The 18,085-nt window shown below is 44.4% G+C and overlaps 1 protein-coding gene across 1 annotated transcript in view; it reads right to left on the reverse strand.

Annotated features, from left to right (window-relative positions):
* Positions 1-6,346: 6,346 nt before the first annotated feature.
* LOC310786409 (lymphocyte cytosolic protein 2-like) overlaps positions 6,347-18,085 on the reverse strand; it is a 106,709-nt gene continuing 94,970 nt past the window's right edge. The window contains exons 21-22 of the mRNA XM_083647616.1: positions 10,633-10,782; positions 6,347-10,328 (exon numbers count right to left, since the gene is read on the reverse strand). Coding sequence (XP_083503742.1) covers positions 10,203-10,328; positions 10,633-10,782 — 276 coding nt within the window. The 3' untranslated portion in view covers positions 6,347-10,202. The remainder of the gene's footprint in view (positions 10,329-10,632; positions 10,783-18,085) is intronic.

Genomic DNA, 18,085 nt, shown 5'->3' on the forward strand with positions numbered 1-18,085 from the left:
GTAAAATGGAGTGAGTCTGTTCAACTGTAGTTCATATGTAGTTACATGGTACCGGACCTGTAAAGTGGAGTGAGTCTGTTCAACTGTAGTTCATATGTAGTTACATGTTACCGGACCTGTAAAGTGGAGTGAGTCTATTCAACTGTAGTTCATATGTAGTTACATGGTACCGGACCTGTAAAGAAGCTCTGGCCTGGGACAGAGATTGCTAAAATCCAGTGGTGGATTCGAACCACTGAACTTCTGATTGCAAAGCAAGCGGCTTTACCCACTCAGCCACGAGGGCTTTCCAACTTTCTTAGTGGAGTTTGGGAGGATAACTGTATGTCAGTCAGATTTAGTTGTCACTTCCTAGCTTTGTTATTATAAACAGAGACTTGGGGGAAAATGTTGATACTTTGTTAGCTTGAAAGACAGGCAATATTGATTAATGTGAATGCATTTCTGCAGTGTGACTGTGCCACCCCCCCCCCCCATGAGCTGTAAATGGCTCATGTGACTATTTACACCACAATTCAGAAAATTATTAGAATGTATTTTTTTATTTTAAAATTTTAAATATAACTAAATGTTTCTAGAGCACAGTGCATACAATTTATTTAGCAAATTGGGGGGAGTTCCCCTGTTATGCTTCACATCGGGGGGATTTATAGACTGGGGGGGGGGGGGGTATAGACTTTGGGGAGCGATGATCCGGGGGTCTGGTGACCAAAGGGGTCTTTGAGGGGCTTCGACTGCGTCCCCAACAAATTGAGAAATTGGGAAATTGATGGGGAAATTACTCATTTACAATAAGCTAACAATTAGAATGTAGAAGAATGGCTATTTTGATTATAGTTTCACTGTTACTTCTAAACCTACAATACTTTTATTAGAATTTTTGTATGGGAATTCTGGACAAAATCATACCTACAACTAACAAAAGTATCAATATTTCCCCCCAAGTCTCTGTGTATAATAACAAAGCTATGAAGTGACAGCAACTACATCTGACTGACATACAGTTATCCTCTCAAACTCCACCATGAGATTTGGAAAGCCCTCGTGGCTGAGTGGTTAAAGCTGCCTGCTTTGCAATCAGAAGTTCAGTGGTTCGAATCCACCACTGGGTTTTAGCAATCTCTGTCCCAGCCCGGAGCTTCTTTACAGGTCCGGTACCATGTAACTACATATGACCTACAGTTGAATAGACTCACTCCACTTTACAGGTATGGTACCATGTAACTACATATGAACTACAGTTGAACAGACTCACTCCACTTTACAGGTCCGGTAACATGCAACTACATATGAACTACAGTTGAACAGTCTCACTCCACTTTAGAGGTCCGGTACCATGTAACTACATATGAACTACAGTCGAACTGACTCACTCCACTTTACAGGTCCGGTAACATGTAACTACATATGAACTACAGTCGAACAGTCTCACTCCACTTTACAGGTCTGTTACAATGTAACTACATATGAACGTCATTTAGAACTATTGGTAATTACTGTGTAATTACAAATAGTTTATATGTAACTAGGGTACCTGTAAAATAAAGGGTTACCCAATCCTCGTACAGACGGATCTGCAAAAGTGCTTGAAAACGTTGTAGTACACATGCCAGTTAGGTGGCGCTCTAACTTTGCAACTCAACACTATAGTATAGAATAACACCATGCGTGGCTTCCTTCTACAGTGCTACAGGTGTAGAGCAAACAGACAAAACACTCGACTACTTTCATTGATAAACTGTTGCAGATTGTTAGACTACTTGGTTGCATTAATAAAAACCCAGGAAAGCTTTTATAAAAGACCCATTTTCTTTGCAGCACTTAGCAGAGGAAATCTGGCCGCAGAGGGTCTGTATTTTGCTCTAACGTTAATGTAGGGTAATTAATACACGTAAACGTTAATAGGGGCACTAATATCGCCCATTATAGTTTTAGCACCTCTTTTGGTTCGTTATCAGACACTGATGTCATAATAGTTTGTTGAATGCCAATGCAATTCACTTTTATTATTGATAGATGAATGCCCTTTGCTTTTATTCAGATGAATGCTAACCTCGCGTGGTGCCCATTACTGACAGGGCATGATCATCCAACCTAAAAGGTCCTTACACATCGGGACCATTTTTTTCATGCGATGCAACCGTGCATACCAATGGCGAAGCTTCGCTGAGCGTTATTGCGGCGTTTATTTTTTCGGACCACGGTCGATTTTTCTGAAGTTCGCTTCCGACGTGTACACATCTGTGGCTGTGATTGACAGGTGGGTCAAAATTGGCATGGCAATTTCTTGCTGTATATTCGCATCACTCTTGGTGTGTAACAGCCTTAAGACCCGCCCCCCAGTGGTGTTTCCACTTTGTGTGCGGCAGTCATTTCGTTCCTCCATAGAAAATGAACAAATTACAAGACATGCGTCTTGTCGCATCTTTTTCTAACCGTTTTGACCGGTGTGTCAGGTGGCGCTGTCATTACACCATTTGGTTTTAGTTTTAGTTTCCTTTTTGGATAGCTAGATAACTCGCATCGCCCATGTTTTCTGAGCGGAACACAAGGTTAGAGCAGAATTGTTTTCTGGAGTACAGCAACCCTATAGTTTCCCGGAACACTGTGGTGTGTTTCTGCCCATAACCGGATGACCATGGTGCTACACTTTTGGCCCCAGACTAGGTACTGTAAATGCTATTGTTGTTCATTGTCTTCCATGTGCGAAGTGGAGCCGTGTCGTCAGAGTTTTTGTATTGCCAGTTTACACGGCGACATTGTGTTTTAAAAGATTATACTCAGGAACCTTTTTTCAGGGGATTTGTGTTTTCAGGCCTATTTAACCCTAACATCCAGAAATCCTTCTCGTCTAAACAGGGCCTCAGATAGGACCAGGAGAGATGAATAACAATTCACTCTGCTTCATAGTGAAGCAGAGTGAATTGACCATTTCCCGCTCTGCTGGAAATGGTCCCACATGGGACCATTTCTCATTGGTTTACAACTGCGGGTGCACAGCAAGGCTACCGCTACCTGCTAGCCATTAGCTACAGATCGCTACTGACCGGAGTCTCAAGACACACACAAGTGTGTGTGTGTGTTGCTTTGTTGTCATGACACGAGGCAGCGTTTCACCATGTGGTGTAACGTTTCTGTCTGTGAAAAGTGTGTGTGCAGTGTGTGTGTGTCTTGAGACTCCGGTCAGTAGCGATCTGTAGCTAATGGCTAGCAGGTAGCGTGCACCCGCAGTTGTAAACCAGTGAGATTTGTTTGTCCCGCCCCGGTTGTTCACACTGAAATCAACATGCCGACCACGGGTCACCAAGCCGAGCAGGGAAACCGGGTTAACCCTTTCATATCCAAAACCTGAGAATAACCCTGGTTGGACCTAGGTCTGAAAGGGCTATATGGGTTGGAGGCACAGGAACAGACAGACAGGCTTACAGTCAGTCAGACAGACAGACACAGTCAGAAAGACAGACAGTCAGTCAGACAGACAGACAGACAGATACAAGCTTACAGACAGACCTGCATCCTTATCTGTTCACAAAGCTGCCTGCAAGGACAAGTTCTTCAACCTGATTCACAAGTGTGTGTGTGTGTGTGTGTGTGTGTGTGTGTGTGTAGGTGATGGGGCCTTCTTTCAGCTCTCCTGCCAACAATGACAGTTGGCGCGACCAAATTAATCCTCGCACCATGGTGCCTATAGTCATAACAATACACGCACACGCACACACACACACACACACACACACACACACACACAGTCTTCGGTGCCGTTTATCTCCCCGTGTCAGAAGACTTATAACGGACTACTGACAGATGACACACATTAAGCTCTCCACTCTGTCAGGCAGACAGACAGACACAGTCCATCAGACAGACACAGTCCATCAGACAGTCAGTCCATCAGTCAGTCCATCAGACAAACAAGCAGACACAGTCCATCAGTCAGTCAAGCAGACACAGTCCATCAGACAGTCAGTCAAGCAGACACAGTCCATCAGACAGTCAGTCAAGCAGACACAGTCCATCAGACAGTCAGTCAAGCAGACACAGTCCATCAGACAGTCCATCAAGCAGACAGTCCATCAGACAGTCAGTCAAGCAGACACAGTCCATCAGACAGTCAGACAGAGAGTACATCAGTCAGACAGACAGTCCATCAGACAGACAGAGAGTCCATCAGTCACAGTCAGGCAGACAGACAGTCCATCAGACAGTCAGGCAGAGAGTCCATCAGTCAGACAGTCAGGCAGACAGACAGTGATATCTGGCAGCAGCACAGCGCACTGACAACACATTCTCACTACCAACACCACCAATTCTTATCAAATGGGGGTCCATGGTCTAATTTGTGTCAGTTTAGGGTCCTTGGCGTGAAAAAGTTTGACAACTGCTTTAGATGGCAGTTTTCTTAACAACTAAGACCAACAGTGTTGTTTCATAATCCTTCTCAGCTGGTTCCTCTGTTCCTCACCAACCACATGAATGTGATGAGGAGGAGACCTGCTCTGCTGGCTCCAGTTCGGCCCACTCAGCAGAACAACCGGAGCTCCAGACTGTAACGGTTTGGTCTGTTTCATTCTTCCTTTGGTCCCCTGAAGGCATCAGGTGCGTTTACATGCACACACCTCTCCCACTGTGATGCATCAGATGGAGGCCCAGGTTTGATTAAAGGTGGAGTAAGATATTAATGACCAGAATATATTTGCGACTGCTGACTCAGGGATGACTTGGCCAGGGTTGGGGAGTAACGGAATACATTTCTTCAGAATACAGTATTTAAAATACAAAACATGAGTAACTGTATTCCATTACAGTTACACTTTAAATTGGTGGTATTCTGAATAGTTACTTTCTTTAAAAATAGAACACTTGAATACTTTTGTTTGTTTTGTTTTATTTGCTCAAAATTCATATGAAGCAAACAAGTTGTGTGCATGCAGTGTACCTGCCTCCCGACTTTATTCTCTGGTGGATTGCATTTTTCAGTAACACTTTACAATAAGGTCCACAAATGTTAGTAGGTACTAGTATAATGAGAAACTAACTATTAGTTAATGATTAGTTAATGATTAGCTAATGCCCTTTAATCATTAATTAATGATTAGTTAAAATCAGTTCTGAGTATAGTAGTTAATCATTAGTTGTCAGATCCTTAGTAGAATAATTACTCGTTAGTTAATGGTCAGTTTGTGAGTATAGTAGTTCATCGCTAGTTAAGCATTACTTAATTATTACCTGTCCATTAGTTACTATTTTTGTGTACCCTATTGTAAAGTGATGCATCATACTCAGTAGTTTACGAGTACTGAATCATTACTTAATTATTACCTGTCCATTAGATACTCTTTTTGTGTACCCTAATGTAAAGTGAAACATCATACTTCTACCTAACGAATAAATTCAAGACTTGTTGAAAGGTTGTTAGTCAGGTTCTCTACCAACAGAGCTAACCAGCCTGTTTAATCAGGTTAGTCGGTAGAGCCATACTATGGATCTGTAGAGCCGGAGACCAAGTATAGTATAGTATAGTGTAGTTTTGAAGGTATATTCCAACCAAATACTACTTTCTACTTTCTGGATCAAAATTGGCGGCGACCTCAAACTATCCAATCAGAGAAAAGTTGTCATTTTCTTGGAAACAAAAGGTCAGATTGCGATGCCTCTTAAGGTCTATATATGTTTTCCCCCCCCCCCGAATCCTTGAGTCTCTGTTACGGTTGCGGAGATACGTCCCCCCTGCCTGCAACGACTACAGGAGAGAGATAGAGGACAGCGGGGGGTTGGGGGTTTTCAAGTCACTGACTCTATTTCAGTGATTTCTGTCAGAATATAGAGCCATTTAACACTTATTTGAACACAAAAACATTGCTGAATGCAGCTTTAACTAATCCTTAATTAATGATTAACTAATTATTAAAGGCCATTAGCTAATCATTAAATATTCATTAAATAATAGTTCGTTTCTCATTAGTTTACTAGTAACTACTAGAAAACTTGTGTAACTTATTGTAAAGTGTTACTCATTTTTCTCTACACAGCATCAGTTGCAAGACAAAACATACCACATTTGTGTTTACAGACTTGCATAACCTTTCCTCTGAAGACAGTAACAAGGTCATTCCTAACTAAGCAAGTGTTAAAGGAGAATTTCGTGTTTGTTTTACAACCTGAACAGAAATGTCTCAGATTGATCCAGTGATGAGCTAGACCGCGCGGTCCGCACCATGCAGTGTAGACCGCGCGGTCCGCACCATGCAGTGTAGACCGCGCGGTCCGCACCATGCAGTGTAGACCGCGCGGTCCGCACCATGCAGTGTAGGCCGCACGGTCCGCACCATGCAGTGTAGACCGCGCGGTCCGCACCATGCAGTGGCCTGGAAAAGAGGGTGATAGGGCATGTTGCAACCGTGCATCTACGTCCTGTAAAAAGCTTATTTTCTGCCATGCACCGGCTCATATCCTTATTATATCATAGAGACAGAACTGGAACTCTATTGACCTCCATCTGCTTGCTCATCCCAGATCAAGACTGTGTGTGGGACCTGAGTCTCGCCAGAGTCTCACAAGAGTTGAGAGTTCAGCTGTAGTGGATCAAGCTGCCATGTTTCACTTGGAGTAACAGTGTAGGATGGTTGGATATTTACAGTACCTGATTTCGAGAATATGGACGATGCAATTGAATTCGATAGCCACCCATATTTATTTGAGCCGGACTAACGTTATCCGGATTACAAACTGAGGAGCCGGGGCAACGGGAGCTTCTATCTCTACCAATGTGACGGACAGCAGACAGACACAGGGTGAACACGCTGGCTGCAGCAAGGTCAATGGAGCGTTCATTTTCTCATTGTCTCTATGATATAATAAGGATATGAGCTGCTGCGTGGCAGAAAAGCTTTTTACTTTTTACAGGAGGTACATGCACGGTTGTCATATGCCCTATCGGCCTCTGTTCCAAGCTGTTGCATGGTGCGTTCTAGCTCAATACTGCATCAATCTGAGAAATGTCTGTTGTAGATGACTAGGTTAACAAACTAAGCTGAAAATAAGGTCCAGGTTGTTAAAAAAAATCATAAATTCTCCTTTAACTACATTTGTGACCTCAGCAAGACTTTATTCCAAAGGTAATCCTAAATATTCGGAATAGCTTACTTAACTTGAGTATTCTAATGGAATCTATCTATCTATCTATCAAATTTCCAATATCTTACTGATTTAAATATATCGGTTCTCAGTTGTCGGCCGGCCCCTTTGCCATTCAGAGAGACTGTCCTCACATGGTGGACTGCTGCTGACATGTTTTAGCTGTTTTAATGGAAACAAGTCAGAGACAAGCAGGAGACATCTCACACATGTACAGTTAAGAAAAACACACACACACACACACAGTAAAATAAAGCAAGCTCAAAAACATTCATACTCTCTTCTTTATAATGTCATTTGAGCAGATGAATGTTTTCTGTGATGCATATTGAATTGTGAATGCTTTGTGTATGAAATATGTTATATAAATAAAGTTTGCCTACAAAGTAGGGAAGCCATCATCTGGATGAATTACTTGGTTTCTGCATTAAAAATGACCTCTTGAAGAGAAAGTATGAACATTCAAAGAGCTCAGTTAATGGGCTATAGGCCCACTTTTCAGCTTGGTTTCTGTCTGGTTCTGGTTCTTATGGAAGCCCTAAGAGGTACGTGAGAGAGAGAAATCTGGTGATCCATTTTCTAAGTCTGATCTAAATTGTTTTCTCCTGTGACTTAAAAGGAGAATTTCAGTATTTTTCAAACTGGACCGCATTTTCATACTGTATCCGTTTATGTTTAACTAAGTCATGAACTACCATCTTGCCAAGATCGCTTCAGTTGACAGCCTCTTTTCCCACATGCCCCTCCTGCACTAAACAAGCTTGTTTTTACCACTGACAGGATCCGATTATTCCATCATGACTTTTATATTATTACTATTTATTATGATTATAGTAGAGATATAATTTCCGACTGGCTTTCTTCGGGTCGCAAGGTACTCTGGGTATTGAGTTCATGTTGGTAGAGATAGAAGTAAGCCGTGGTGTAGTCTCACGTGGTCAGACCCAATGTTTTACGTCAGCAAGCTTCCAGCAATGGCTGGCTACTGCGAGACTGGCTGTGGTGGGGTGGAAAACTGGGACCGGGAGCTGCCATGTTTAATTGGGCTAACAGATAGCGGAGCTGAATGAATTTGTAAGTTATGGCTTAATATTTATCTGATTTTGAGAATATGGACGGATTTGAATTTGGCATTTGAATTCGATGGCTGCCCATATTTATTTGAGCATTACAATATACAACATACAACATATTTATTTGAGCATTTATTTGAGCATTACAAACTGAAGAGCGGGGACAAGGGGAGCTTCTATCTCTACCAATGTGACGGACAGCAGACAGAGACAGGGTGACACGCTGCTGCACAGCAAAAGCCTTCATTTAATCTCTCTTTTATAATAGCAATCTGAGCCTGTGTCAGCTGACATACGTGCAGGCTGATCTGAGCCTGTGTCAGCTGCAAAAAGAAGCTTGTTTAGTGGACATACTGTACGTGCAGGCTGATCTGAGCCTGTGTCAGCTGACATACGTGCAGGCTGCCGCGGCACGAGGGGCATGTGGGCAAAGCGACTGAAGCAATCTTGGCCAATACACAAATTTCAAAACAATTCCGCTCACGTGACTTAGTTATACACAGATATGAAAATAGGGTCCAGGTTGAAAAATACAAACATTCTCCTTTAAGAAGTGAAAATGGTTTTGCCAGGATAATCTTTCTGAGTTCATTATTTTTTCAACTGAGAAAACAGTTGGGGAAAGAGGGGTTTGGCAGCTGGTGGGGGGGATTGTCCGTTATTTTTACTATTATTTATTTATTTTTCACCTGTGAAAACAGGAGAAAAAGTTTTGGCAGGTGAGTTATTATTATTATTTTTTCTTTTCCCCAGGCTAATTTTTCTGTTTGTTGTTGGAATACTCATTTGGGTCACAAGAGTGCACCACTACCCCATTTAATAGGACTAAAACCATTAATGTTTTCTTTCAGGTGAGTTTTAATTTCTCCATGCACTCTAAACACAAGGTACATCATTGTGTGTTAGCAAGTTATGTTACATTACTGTCCTGTCTTTCTTTTGGCTAGCTAAATGTGGAAGAAAACATGAATGCTTTAAGAACATGGGGTAGCGGTGCATTCTTGTGGCCGAAAAACAAACAAGACACCCTGAATTCCCCTTTTTTTCTCTCTCACTTGCCTCTCAGGGCTTCCGTAGGTCAGTTGCACAGTGCACACTTGGTGGCTGTGATGCAGAAATTAACATTATAGTTGAACAGTGCTGGACTCAAGTCTGTGGAAGCGCTCGACTAGCAGAAATCTGTCGTCTTGTTTAAAAAGAGAGTTTGGCTGCAGGAGCCAACGTCTTAGCTTAGTTTCCTCAGAGTGATACCATCCATCATCATATCACACACAGTGCAATAATGATTTGCTTTTTTGGCAGATCTCCCTGAGATGCGCGCACAAACACACACACACTTGACCAAGGGGGTTAGAGGAAAAGATGGACACAATGGAGGTTGCATCGATTGAACCCGTTCTCATCCCAGGGTCACATTCCGAAGCTTTGGGTATATATATATATATATATGAAGAGTTCATTTGCAAAAACAGGTAAACGTTTGATACTCCGTGCACATAGAAAACATTATTGAGGTGATTTATGTGAAAATTATCAGATGAATATGTTTTAGTTATGATTGATAATAAAAAATTCCCCCAAATAAATTAATTACAGTATAAATACATCAATATATAAAATAAAATGATAGAAAATCTCTCTCTATATATATATATATATATATATACTGTATATCGGTATATGTCCGTATAGCGCACCGCGGGACTTGACAAAGCTGGGAAGTTAGGTATGAGGACAGGCTCCAGCCTCATTCCTAAAGCGTCAAATTGTGATTATTATCAGGATTTCCAAATGTGATAATTAATCACAATTTGACTTTGTAATAATTATTCAAAACATCAAATATTACACAGAATTTATTTTTCAAAAGTATCTGGATAACTGCGTAGTCCTGCTTCTGGAAATACCCATCTAGTTTGTGAAGGAAGGATTGGTTTGGCATTTGTTCCGGTCTGCCCCGGTTTGACCCGGTCAGGACTACTTCTGCCCACCCAGCTAGTACCCAGCGGGGTCGGACAGCAGGCACTGGTTCTGAGAGCCCGGAACGCGGTTCTTTCCATCAATGAGGAGCAGAGGATAGTGGGAGTAATGCCCGATGATGTCACTCACTGTTGGGAAGGTCTGCACACACACACACACACACACACACACACACACACACACACACACACACACACACACACACACACACAAACACAATCATATTTATGTAAATATAAAGTAATATACAATATATAATGAAATAAAAGTAATTTGTCTTCTCTGCTCCTCATGCCAGTTAAAGAGTAACTAAACCGCAAATCTTTGGTTTTATGCCCGGTGCTTAGCAGGTAGTTAGTGCCTTGCTCAGAGGCAGGGGTTATCTGCTGGGCCTTGAGCCCGGTGCTTAGCAGGTAGTGTTAGTGCCTTGCTCAGAGGCTGTTACCTCCTGGGCCTTGAGCCCGGTGCCCAGCAGGTAGTGCTGCTGCTGGTGTCTGATCTGGATGTTGAACACCTTATCCTGGTAGAGGACCATCAGGGTGTAGGGCTGCCCGGGCTGCTGCCGGTTGCTGTCCCGCACCAGGTACGCCCCATCCTAAAGACAGAGAGGGGTCAGATAGCTGTGTGTGTGTGTGTGTGTGTGTGTGTGTGGAGCCTTCAGCGTGTACGGTCGTGTACAAGCTGTGCTCCGCTGCTATCTATCGCATGCCTGCTTTTGCTATCTCCTGCGGCCTCTATCTACCAGCCTGCCTGGTGTGGATTTGGGACCCTGTCCCCGCTAAGGGCATGTCGCCCTGTAAACGATGTACTGGCCACCTTCAAAAAATTGCAATACTGGAAACTACCATCTATTGTTTGAAAGACACTGGGATTACCTCTACACAGCCTCAGAGCTCCCTTTCCAATGGATTCACAGAAGCTACGATGCCGAATGCTAACTTAGCGTTAGCTACTCCCTCATCGGGTAATGTATCTTCCATCACAGATACCACGAATGCTAACAGTCTGCTAGCTCCCACATCCTTGGGTAAACTGCCCACTCATGTTCCCGAAAACATTGCCTCCCAAGCCTGTCCTATCTCGGGGAAACAAACTGATACTGTCCTCTGGAATGTCCAGGGAGCGAAGCCGAAAAGATTAGTGATCCCTGGTCCCTCAGAGACTGCCTCTTATCACCCGGAAATTAGCTCAGCCACGGGCTGGCCTGCATTAGCTACTATAGCCCCTGTTAGCACTAGCACTGATCAACCATGGATTGTTGTGAGAAGTGGAAAGAAGAGTTTTGCTCCTCCACCACTACTATTGGGTAGCCCTGTATCGACTGCCGATATGGATATTGGACTGGCCCATCGGCTATCTGACAACCTAGGTAGCCCCAAAGCTAGGAGGATATCAAGAGCTAGCAGGCCACAGCCTCAAAGGCTATCAAGAGCTAGCAGGCCGCAGCCCCCTATAACATCCTTGCTCATCGGAGACTCGGATATTAAACACATTGGGATTAAAAACAATACCGCTACACTCTGTTTCCCTGATGAGATGATCTGTGACATAACAGAGAAAATTCCTGAAATCCTGTCTACTCACAGCTCCCTAAACAAGATTACCCTGCATATCGGAGCCAACGACATTCTGAAACAGCAATCAGAAACACTAAAACGTGACTTCCTTGACCTACTGAAGCTCCTAGCCTCACTCAATATTGAGGCATTTATTAGTGGTCCCCTGCCCCCCAATGGATACAAAGTCAATAAGTTCACCAGGTCCCTAACCTAAGCACGTGGCTTTCAAATGTCTGCCCTCAGTATAATGTGAATTATATTGACAACTTCGATCTCTTCTGGGATCGAAGCCATCTCTACAATCGTAATGGTCGACTCAACAGAGATGGCACAAGGCTGTTCACTGCCAATCTTATCTTCAACATCAATCACCCAAAATCTGATTACTCCACGGCCAGGAATGAGCCCCCCATCCTCTCCACTATCTCCAACCCTCGCCGCGAGGTCACATTGCCAGTCGACACGTCTCATCAACAACAATCCCTGTTGCCACAACTCAAGGCCAGCCGACTAGACGAAATATCCTCTGCCATGCAGGCGATATCAGCCCCCCCCCCCCCCCCCCCCCCCCCCCTTCGGAGCCTCTACTCCCCCCCGCCAACTCCCAGCTCATCAACAACCAACCATGACGTCCTTCCGGGATGAAGTGGAGGACGCTGCCCCCCCTCCCCCTCTCCTGCCCTCTGCTCTATCTTATCCCATCCCCCCCCCCCCCCCCCCCCTTCGCGGCCCCTACACCCCTCCGCGACCTCCCAGTTCATCAACTACCAACCATGACGTCTTCCTTACAGGAAGCGGAGGACGCTGCCTCCTCCCCCTCCTCTCCTCCTCTCTGCTTCCAGGATGAAGAGGAGGGCACTGCCCCCCCCTCTCCTCGCCTCTTCTCTCCCCCCCCCTTCCGGGCCTCTACACCCCTCCGCGAACTCCCAGTTACATCTTCCTTCCAGGATGAAGCGGAGGACGCTGCCCTTTCCTCTACCTCTTTGCTCCTCCACCTCTCCCCACCCCCCTCCCCCATTCCATTCTCCAGCAGGATGAACGAACTGATAAGCTTTGGACTGTCTATGACCCCCCAGTCCCCCTGTCCATCTAAGCCCCCTCGTTCTACCCTCCCGACCCTGAACCTGGCCCCTCGACCGTCCCCTCCCTCACATGCCCTCCAGCCCTCTCCCATACTGCCATGCCCCACGCCCCCCCCGACCTACCCCCGACCCACCACTCCTGACCCCGAACCTGGCCCCCCCACAGCCCCCTTCCTTACATCCCCCTCAACCTACCTGCTCCCCGCCCACCCTCTCTCTGCCATCCCCCACACCCCCTCGACCCACCCCCGACCCACCACTGCCGACCCCGAAACCTGGCCCCCCGACCGTCCCCGCCCTCACATGCCCTCCAGCCCTCTCCCATACTGCCATGCCCCACGCCCCCCGACCCACCACCGACCCAGCACTCCCGACCCCGAACCTGGCCCCCCCACAGTCCCCTCCCTCACATCCCCCTCAACCTACCTGCTCCCCGCCCCCCCCACCCACCCTCTCTCCGCCATCCCCCACACCCCTCACGCCCTCACATGCCCTCTCCCATACTGCCACCGTCCCCTCCCTCACATGCCCTCCAGCCCTCTCCCATACTGCCATGCCCCACGCCGCCCCGACCCACCACCCCCGACCCCGAACCTGGCCCCCCCACAGTCCCCTCCCTCACATCCGCATGCGCTTATCCCCTCCCTCACATCCACATGCGCTTATCAGAGTTATAAATGACATCCGAATGAACACTGATTCAGGTAAAATCTCAATCTTAGTGTTACTAGACCTCAGCGCTGCCTTTGATACGGTTGACCACGAAATTCTACTGGACAGACTGGAAAACTGGGTCGGGCTTTCCGGCACGGTCCTAGAGTGGTTCAGATCTTATCTGCAAGACAGGAACTACTTTGTCTCCATTGGCAACTACACATCTGACCAAACCAAAATGACATGTGGGGTACCCCAAGGATCAATTTTAGGTCCTGTCCTATTTAACCTTTATATGCTCTCTCTAGGCCTAATTATGCAAAAAAACAAAATAGCTTACCATAGCTATGCAGATGACACCCAACTTTACATAGCCCTCTCATCGGATGACTATGCCCCCATAGAGACACTGTGTCAGTGCCTTGCGCAAATTAATGATTGGATGTGCCAGAATTTTCTCCAACTTAATAAAGACAAAACAGAGATAATTGTCTTCGGCAAAAAAGAAGATAGGCTCAAAGTTACTGCTCACCTCGAATCCCTATCTTTGAAGCCAAAGGACCAGGTAAAAAATCTTGGCATTATTATTGACTCTGATCTAAACTTCAACTCCCACATCAAGCTTATAAGAAAATCTGCCTTCTATCATCTAAAAAATATAGCAAGGATTAGAGGCTATATGTCCAAACAAGATCTTGAAAAACTAATTCATGCTTTCATTTCTAGCAGGCTAGACTACTGCAACAGTCTTTTCAATGGTCTTCCCAAAAAAGCTATTAAACAACTACAGCTCATTCAGAATGCGGCTGCTAGAGTTCTAACAAGAACCAAGAAAGCTGAACACATTACACCAGTTCTCAAATCCCTGCATTGGCTGCCAGTAAATCTTAGAATAGACTTTAAAATTCTGCTAATAGTTTACAAATCTCTCAACAGGTCAGGCCCACACTACATCTCTGAAATGCTTCTACACTATGAACCATCCAGATCCCTGAGATCTTCAGGCACTGGTCTACTAATTGTCCCGAGGACCAAATCAAAACATGGTGAAGCCGCGTTCTCCCACTATGCCTCTCATAACTGGAACAAACTCCCTGAACACATTAGATCTGCCCCTACTCTGCCTATTTTTAAATCCAAGCTAAAGACCTTTATGTTTACTCTTGCCTTTAACTGCTACTAAACTACTGCCTCTCTCCAGCCCGGCAGAATAAACCTGTATTCGGCCTGTAATTTTTAATTTTTTTCCTGTACATTTCCAACAAATGGACTGTACATGTAATAATAATAATCTGAAATGTTTGCATGTTGTGGATGTGTCAAAAATGACATGTGGATAATCAGTGGTAAAATTGTAGCCAGAACCAAGTTAGCCGATTGTAACTGGTAAAGCTATACCACTTTTGCAGCAGGACCAAGTTAGCCGATTGTAACTGGTAAAGCTCATTATGTTCAAAAGTAAGGTCCATGTTAGGCACATTGTAACAAGACCAAATTGGAGCAGAACCAAGTTAGCCGATTGTAACTGGTAAAGCTCAAAATGTTTGATGCATTTTTGAAATTCCCACAACATGTATTTGTGGGTGTGTCAAAAATGACATGTGGATAATCAGTGGTAAAATTGTAGCCAGAACCAAGTTAGCCGATTGTAACTGGTAAAGCTATACCACTTTTGCAGCAGGACCAAGTTAGCCGATTGTAACTGGTAAAGCTCATTATGTTCAAAAGTAAGGTCCATGTTAGGCACATTGTATCAAGACCAAATTGGAGCAGAACCAAGTTAGCCGATTGTAACTGGTAAAGCTCAAAATGTTTGATGCATTTTTGAAATTCCCACAACATGTAACAAACAAACAACCAAAAATAAGACTGAAGAATGCCTTGTAACTTATTTAAAACAGAAATAATGTTTCATGTTTGTTAATTTGAGTATACTGTATATTCTAACTAAAACTGTCGGCTGTGTTTTTTATATATGCATTGCTTTGCTGCTTGTTTTTTCAATTTTTTCATTTTTTTTTTTTTTGTAAAGCACCTTGAATTGCCTTTGTGTATGAAAGGTGCTATATAAATAAATTTGACTTGACTTGACTTGACTTGACATCCCCCTCAACCTACCTGCTCCCCGCCCCCCCCACCCACCCTCTCTCCGCCATCCCCCACACCCCCTCGACCCACCCCCGACCCACCGACCCCGAGTCGGCAGAGTCGGCTGTGGTTGCAGTCCCCCAAGAGTCGACGCGCCCCACCCCCGCCCGTCCAAGACCCCCCCCAATCTGCCCCCCCCTCTGTGGTCCAAGTCCCCAAGCGTCGACCAGCCCGACGCCAGACCCCTCCATCCCGGCCTGTCCCCATAGAAACAAGGTCCCACAGCCTTATAAAGGAACTGCAACTGCGCCAGCCCACACTAGAAGTGCAACTGGCTGCGATAAACCACTATTGGTCTATCGATCCAATGCTTCGATACCAGTCTTGATTTCATACAGACGTAATACTTTCCCCCCAACACGATCTGTTTCTAAATCAGACTTAATCGCCATTCCCGTTGTGAAGCAAATGATACAAGTTCCAGGCTCTAAAAATATTAAAGCCGCACTCCTTAATGTTAGGTCGCTGTCAAATAAATCTCTCCTCATCAGTGATCTGATTACCAGTCATAATCTGGATTTAATGTTCCTCACCGAAACCTGGCTCGATATGAACAACAGAGTGGCTGTTCTGTCCGAATCAGCACCGCCCAATTATAGCTTCATTGACACTCCCAGAGCTGATAAGAGGGGGGGGGGAGTAGCGATTGTCTTTTCTGATATGTTTCAATGTAAGCAGGTAACATTTGGAGACTTTCCATCGTTTGAATACCTTGCTGCTATTCTGAAATGCTCAACCACTGTGTTACTGCTGAATATATATAGACCACCAAAATACTCAGCCAGCTTTCTCGTTGAATTTGCTGATCTTCTCTCCTTAATTTTCATTGAACATGACTGTATATCTATTGCTGGGGATTTCAATATTCATATTGATAATCCGACGGATAATTTTGCCAAAGAACTGAATATCTTACTTGATACTTTTGATCTGTCTCAACATGTTTCAGGGCCTACTCACAACCGAGGCCATACCCTGGATTTAGTTATTACTAGGGGCTTCAAGTCCTCTTCTGTGTCGACTATTGATGTTGCGTTGTCTGACCATCTTTGCATCTTTTTTTAAATGGAAATCTCCCCTGAGATCATTAATAGGTCACAAACCGTTAAAAGACGAGACATTAATGCAGGCACCAGCGCGCTGTTTATGGAGACATTTTCTTTATCTCCTCCCACATCAGCTTCTGTCAATGAGATTCTTGATAACTTCAATTCAACAATTCTGAATACTATTGATAGTGTGGCGCCTGTTAGATTAAAATTGCTGTCTGGCAAAATTAAAGCACCCTGGCGAAATTCTGCATCCGTTAGATGCAAAAAGAAAGATTGCAGGAAAGCTGAGCGTAAATGGCGGAACACTAATCTTCACATTCACTATGATATTTACAAAGAAAGCCTTCACTCCTACAACCTCGAACTGAAAAGGTTGAGACAATCGTTCTTTTCTGAGATAATTAACAAAAATGTGAACAATGCACGCACTCTATTTGCCACAGTTGATAGACTGACTAATCCACCTCTCTGTGTAGCACCTGAATTCCTCTCTACTGTCAAATGTAATGAGTTTGCTGCCTTTTTTACGGATAAAATTATTAATATCAGGCAGGCTATTAGTGGCTCCACACCAAGAAATGCTGTGACATCATCCTACCCGCAGATCCCTAGTTCGATAAATTTGTCCCAGTTCAGCGTTATCGACCACGACATCTTAGAGGAAACTGTGCAAGGCCTTAAATCATCTTTGTGCTGTCTCGATACCCTTCCAACAAGCTTTTTTAAAAGCGTTTATAACTGTCTGTCGTCGGACCTATTGCAAATAGTTAATAGATCCCTTGTGACCGGCACTTTTCCTGAGTCCCTGAAAACTGCAGTTATTAAACCCCTACTAAAAAAGCGTAGCCTTGATGCATCAGTAATCAGTAACTACAGACCAATATCTAATCTCCCCTTTATAGCCAAAATAATTGAAAAGGTTGTTTACCTACAACTCAATAGATTCCTAACCTCAAATGATCTCCTAGATAAACTCCAATCAGGCTTTCGCCCCCATCACAGCACTGAAACCGCGCTTACTAAGTCATAAATGACATCAGAATGAACACAGACTCAGGCAAAAATTTGATTCTAGTGCTACTGGATCTTAGCGCTGCATTTGACACTGTTGACCACTCAATTTTATTGGACAGACTGGAAAACTGGGTTGGGCTATCGGGTACGGTCCTCCAGTGGTTCAAGTCCTATCTTCAAGACAGGAAGTACTTCGTCTCCATTGGCAATTACACATCTGACCTAACTAGGATGACCTGTGGGGTGCCTCAAGGATCCATTATGGGGCCCGTTCTCTTCAACCTTTATATGCTCCCTCTAGGCCTAATTATGCAAAAAACAAAGTAGCCTATCATAACTATGCAGACGACACTCAGTTGTATATAACTCTTTCCTCAGCTGACTATGCC

Source organism: Poromitra crassiceps (genome assembly GCF_964638095.1).
Source record: "Poromitra crassiceps genome assembly, chromosome: 1".
Taxonomy (NCBI): domain Eukaryota; kingdom Metazoa; phylum Chordata; class Actinopteri; order Beryciformes; family Melamphaidae; genus Poromitra; species Poromitra crassiceps.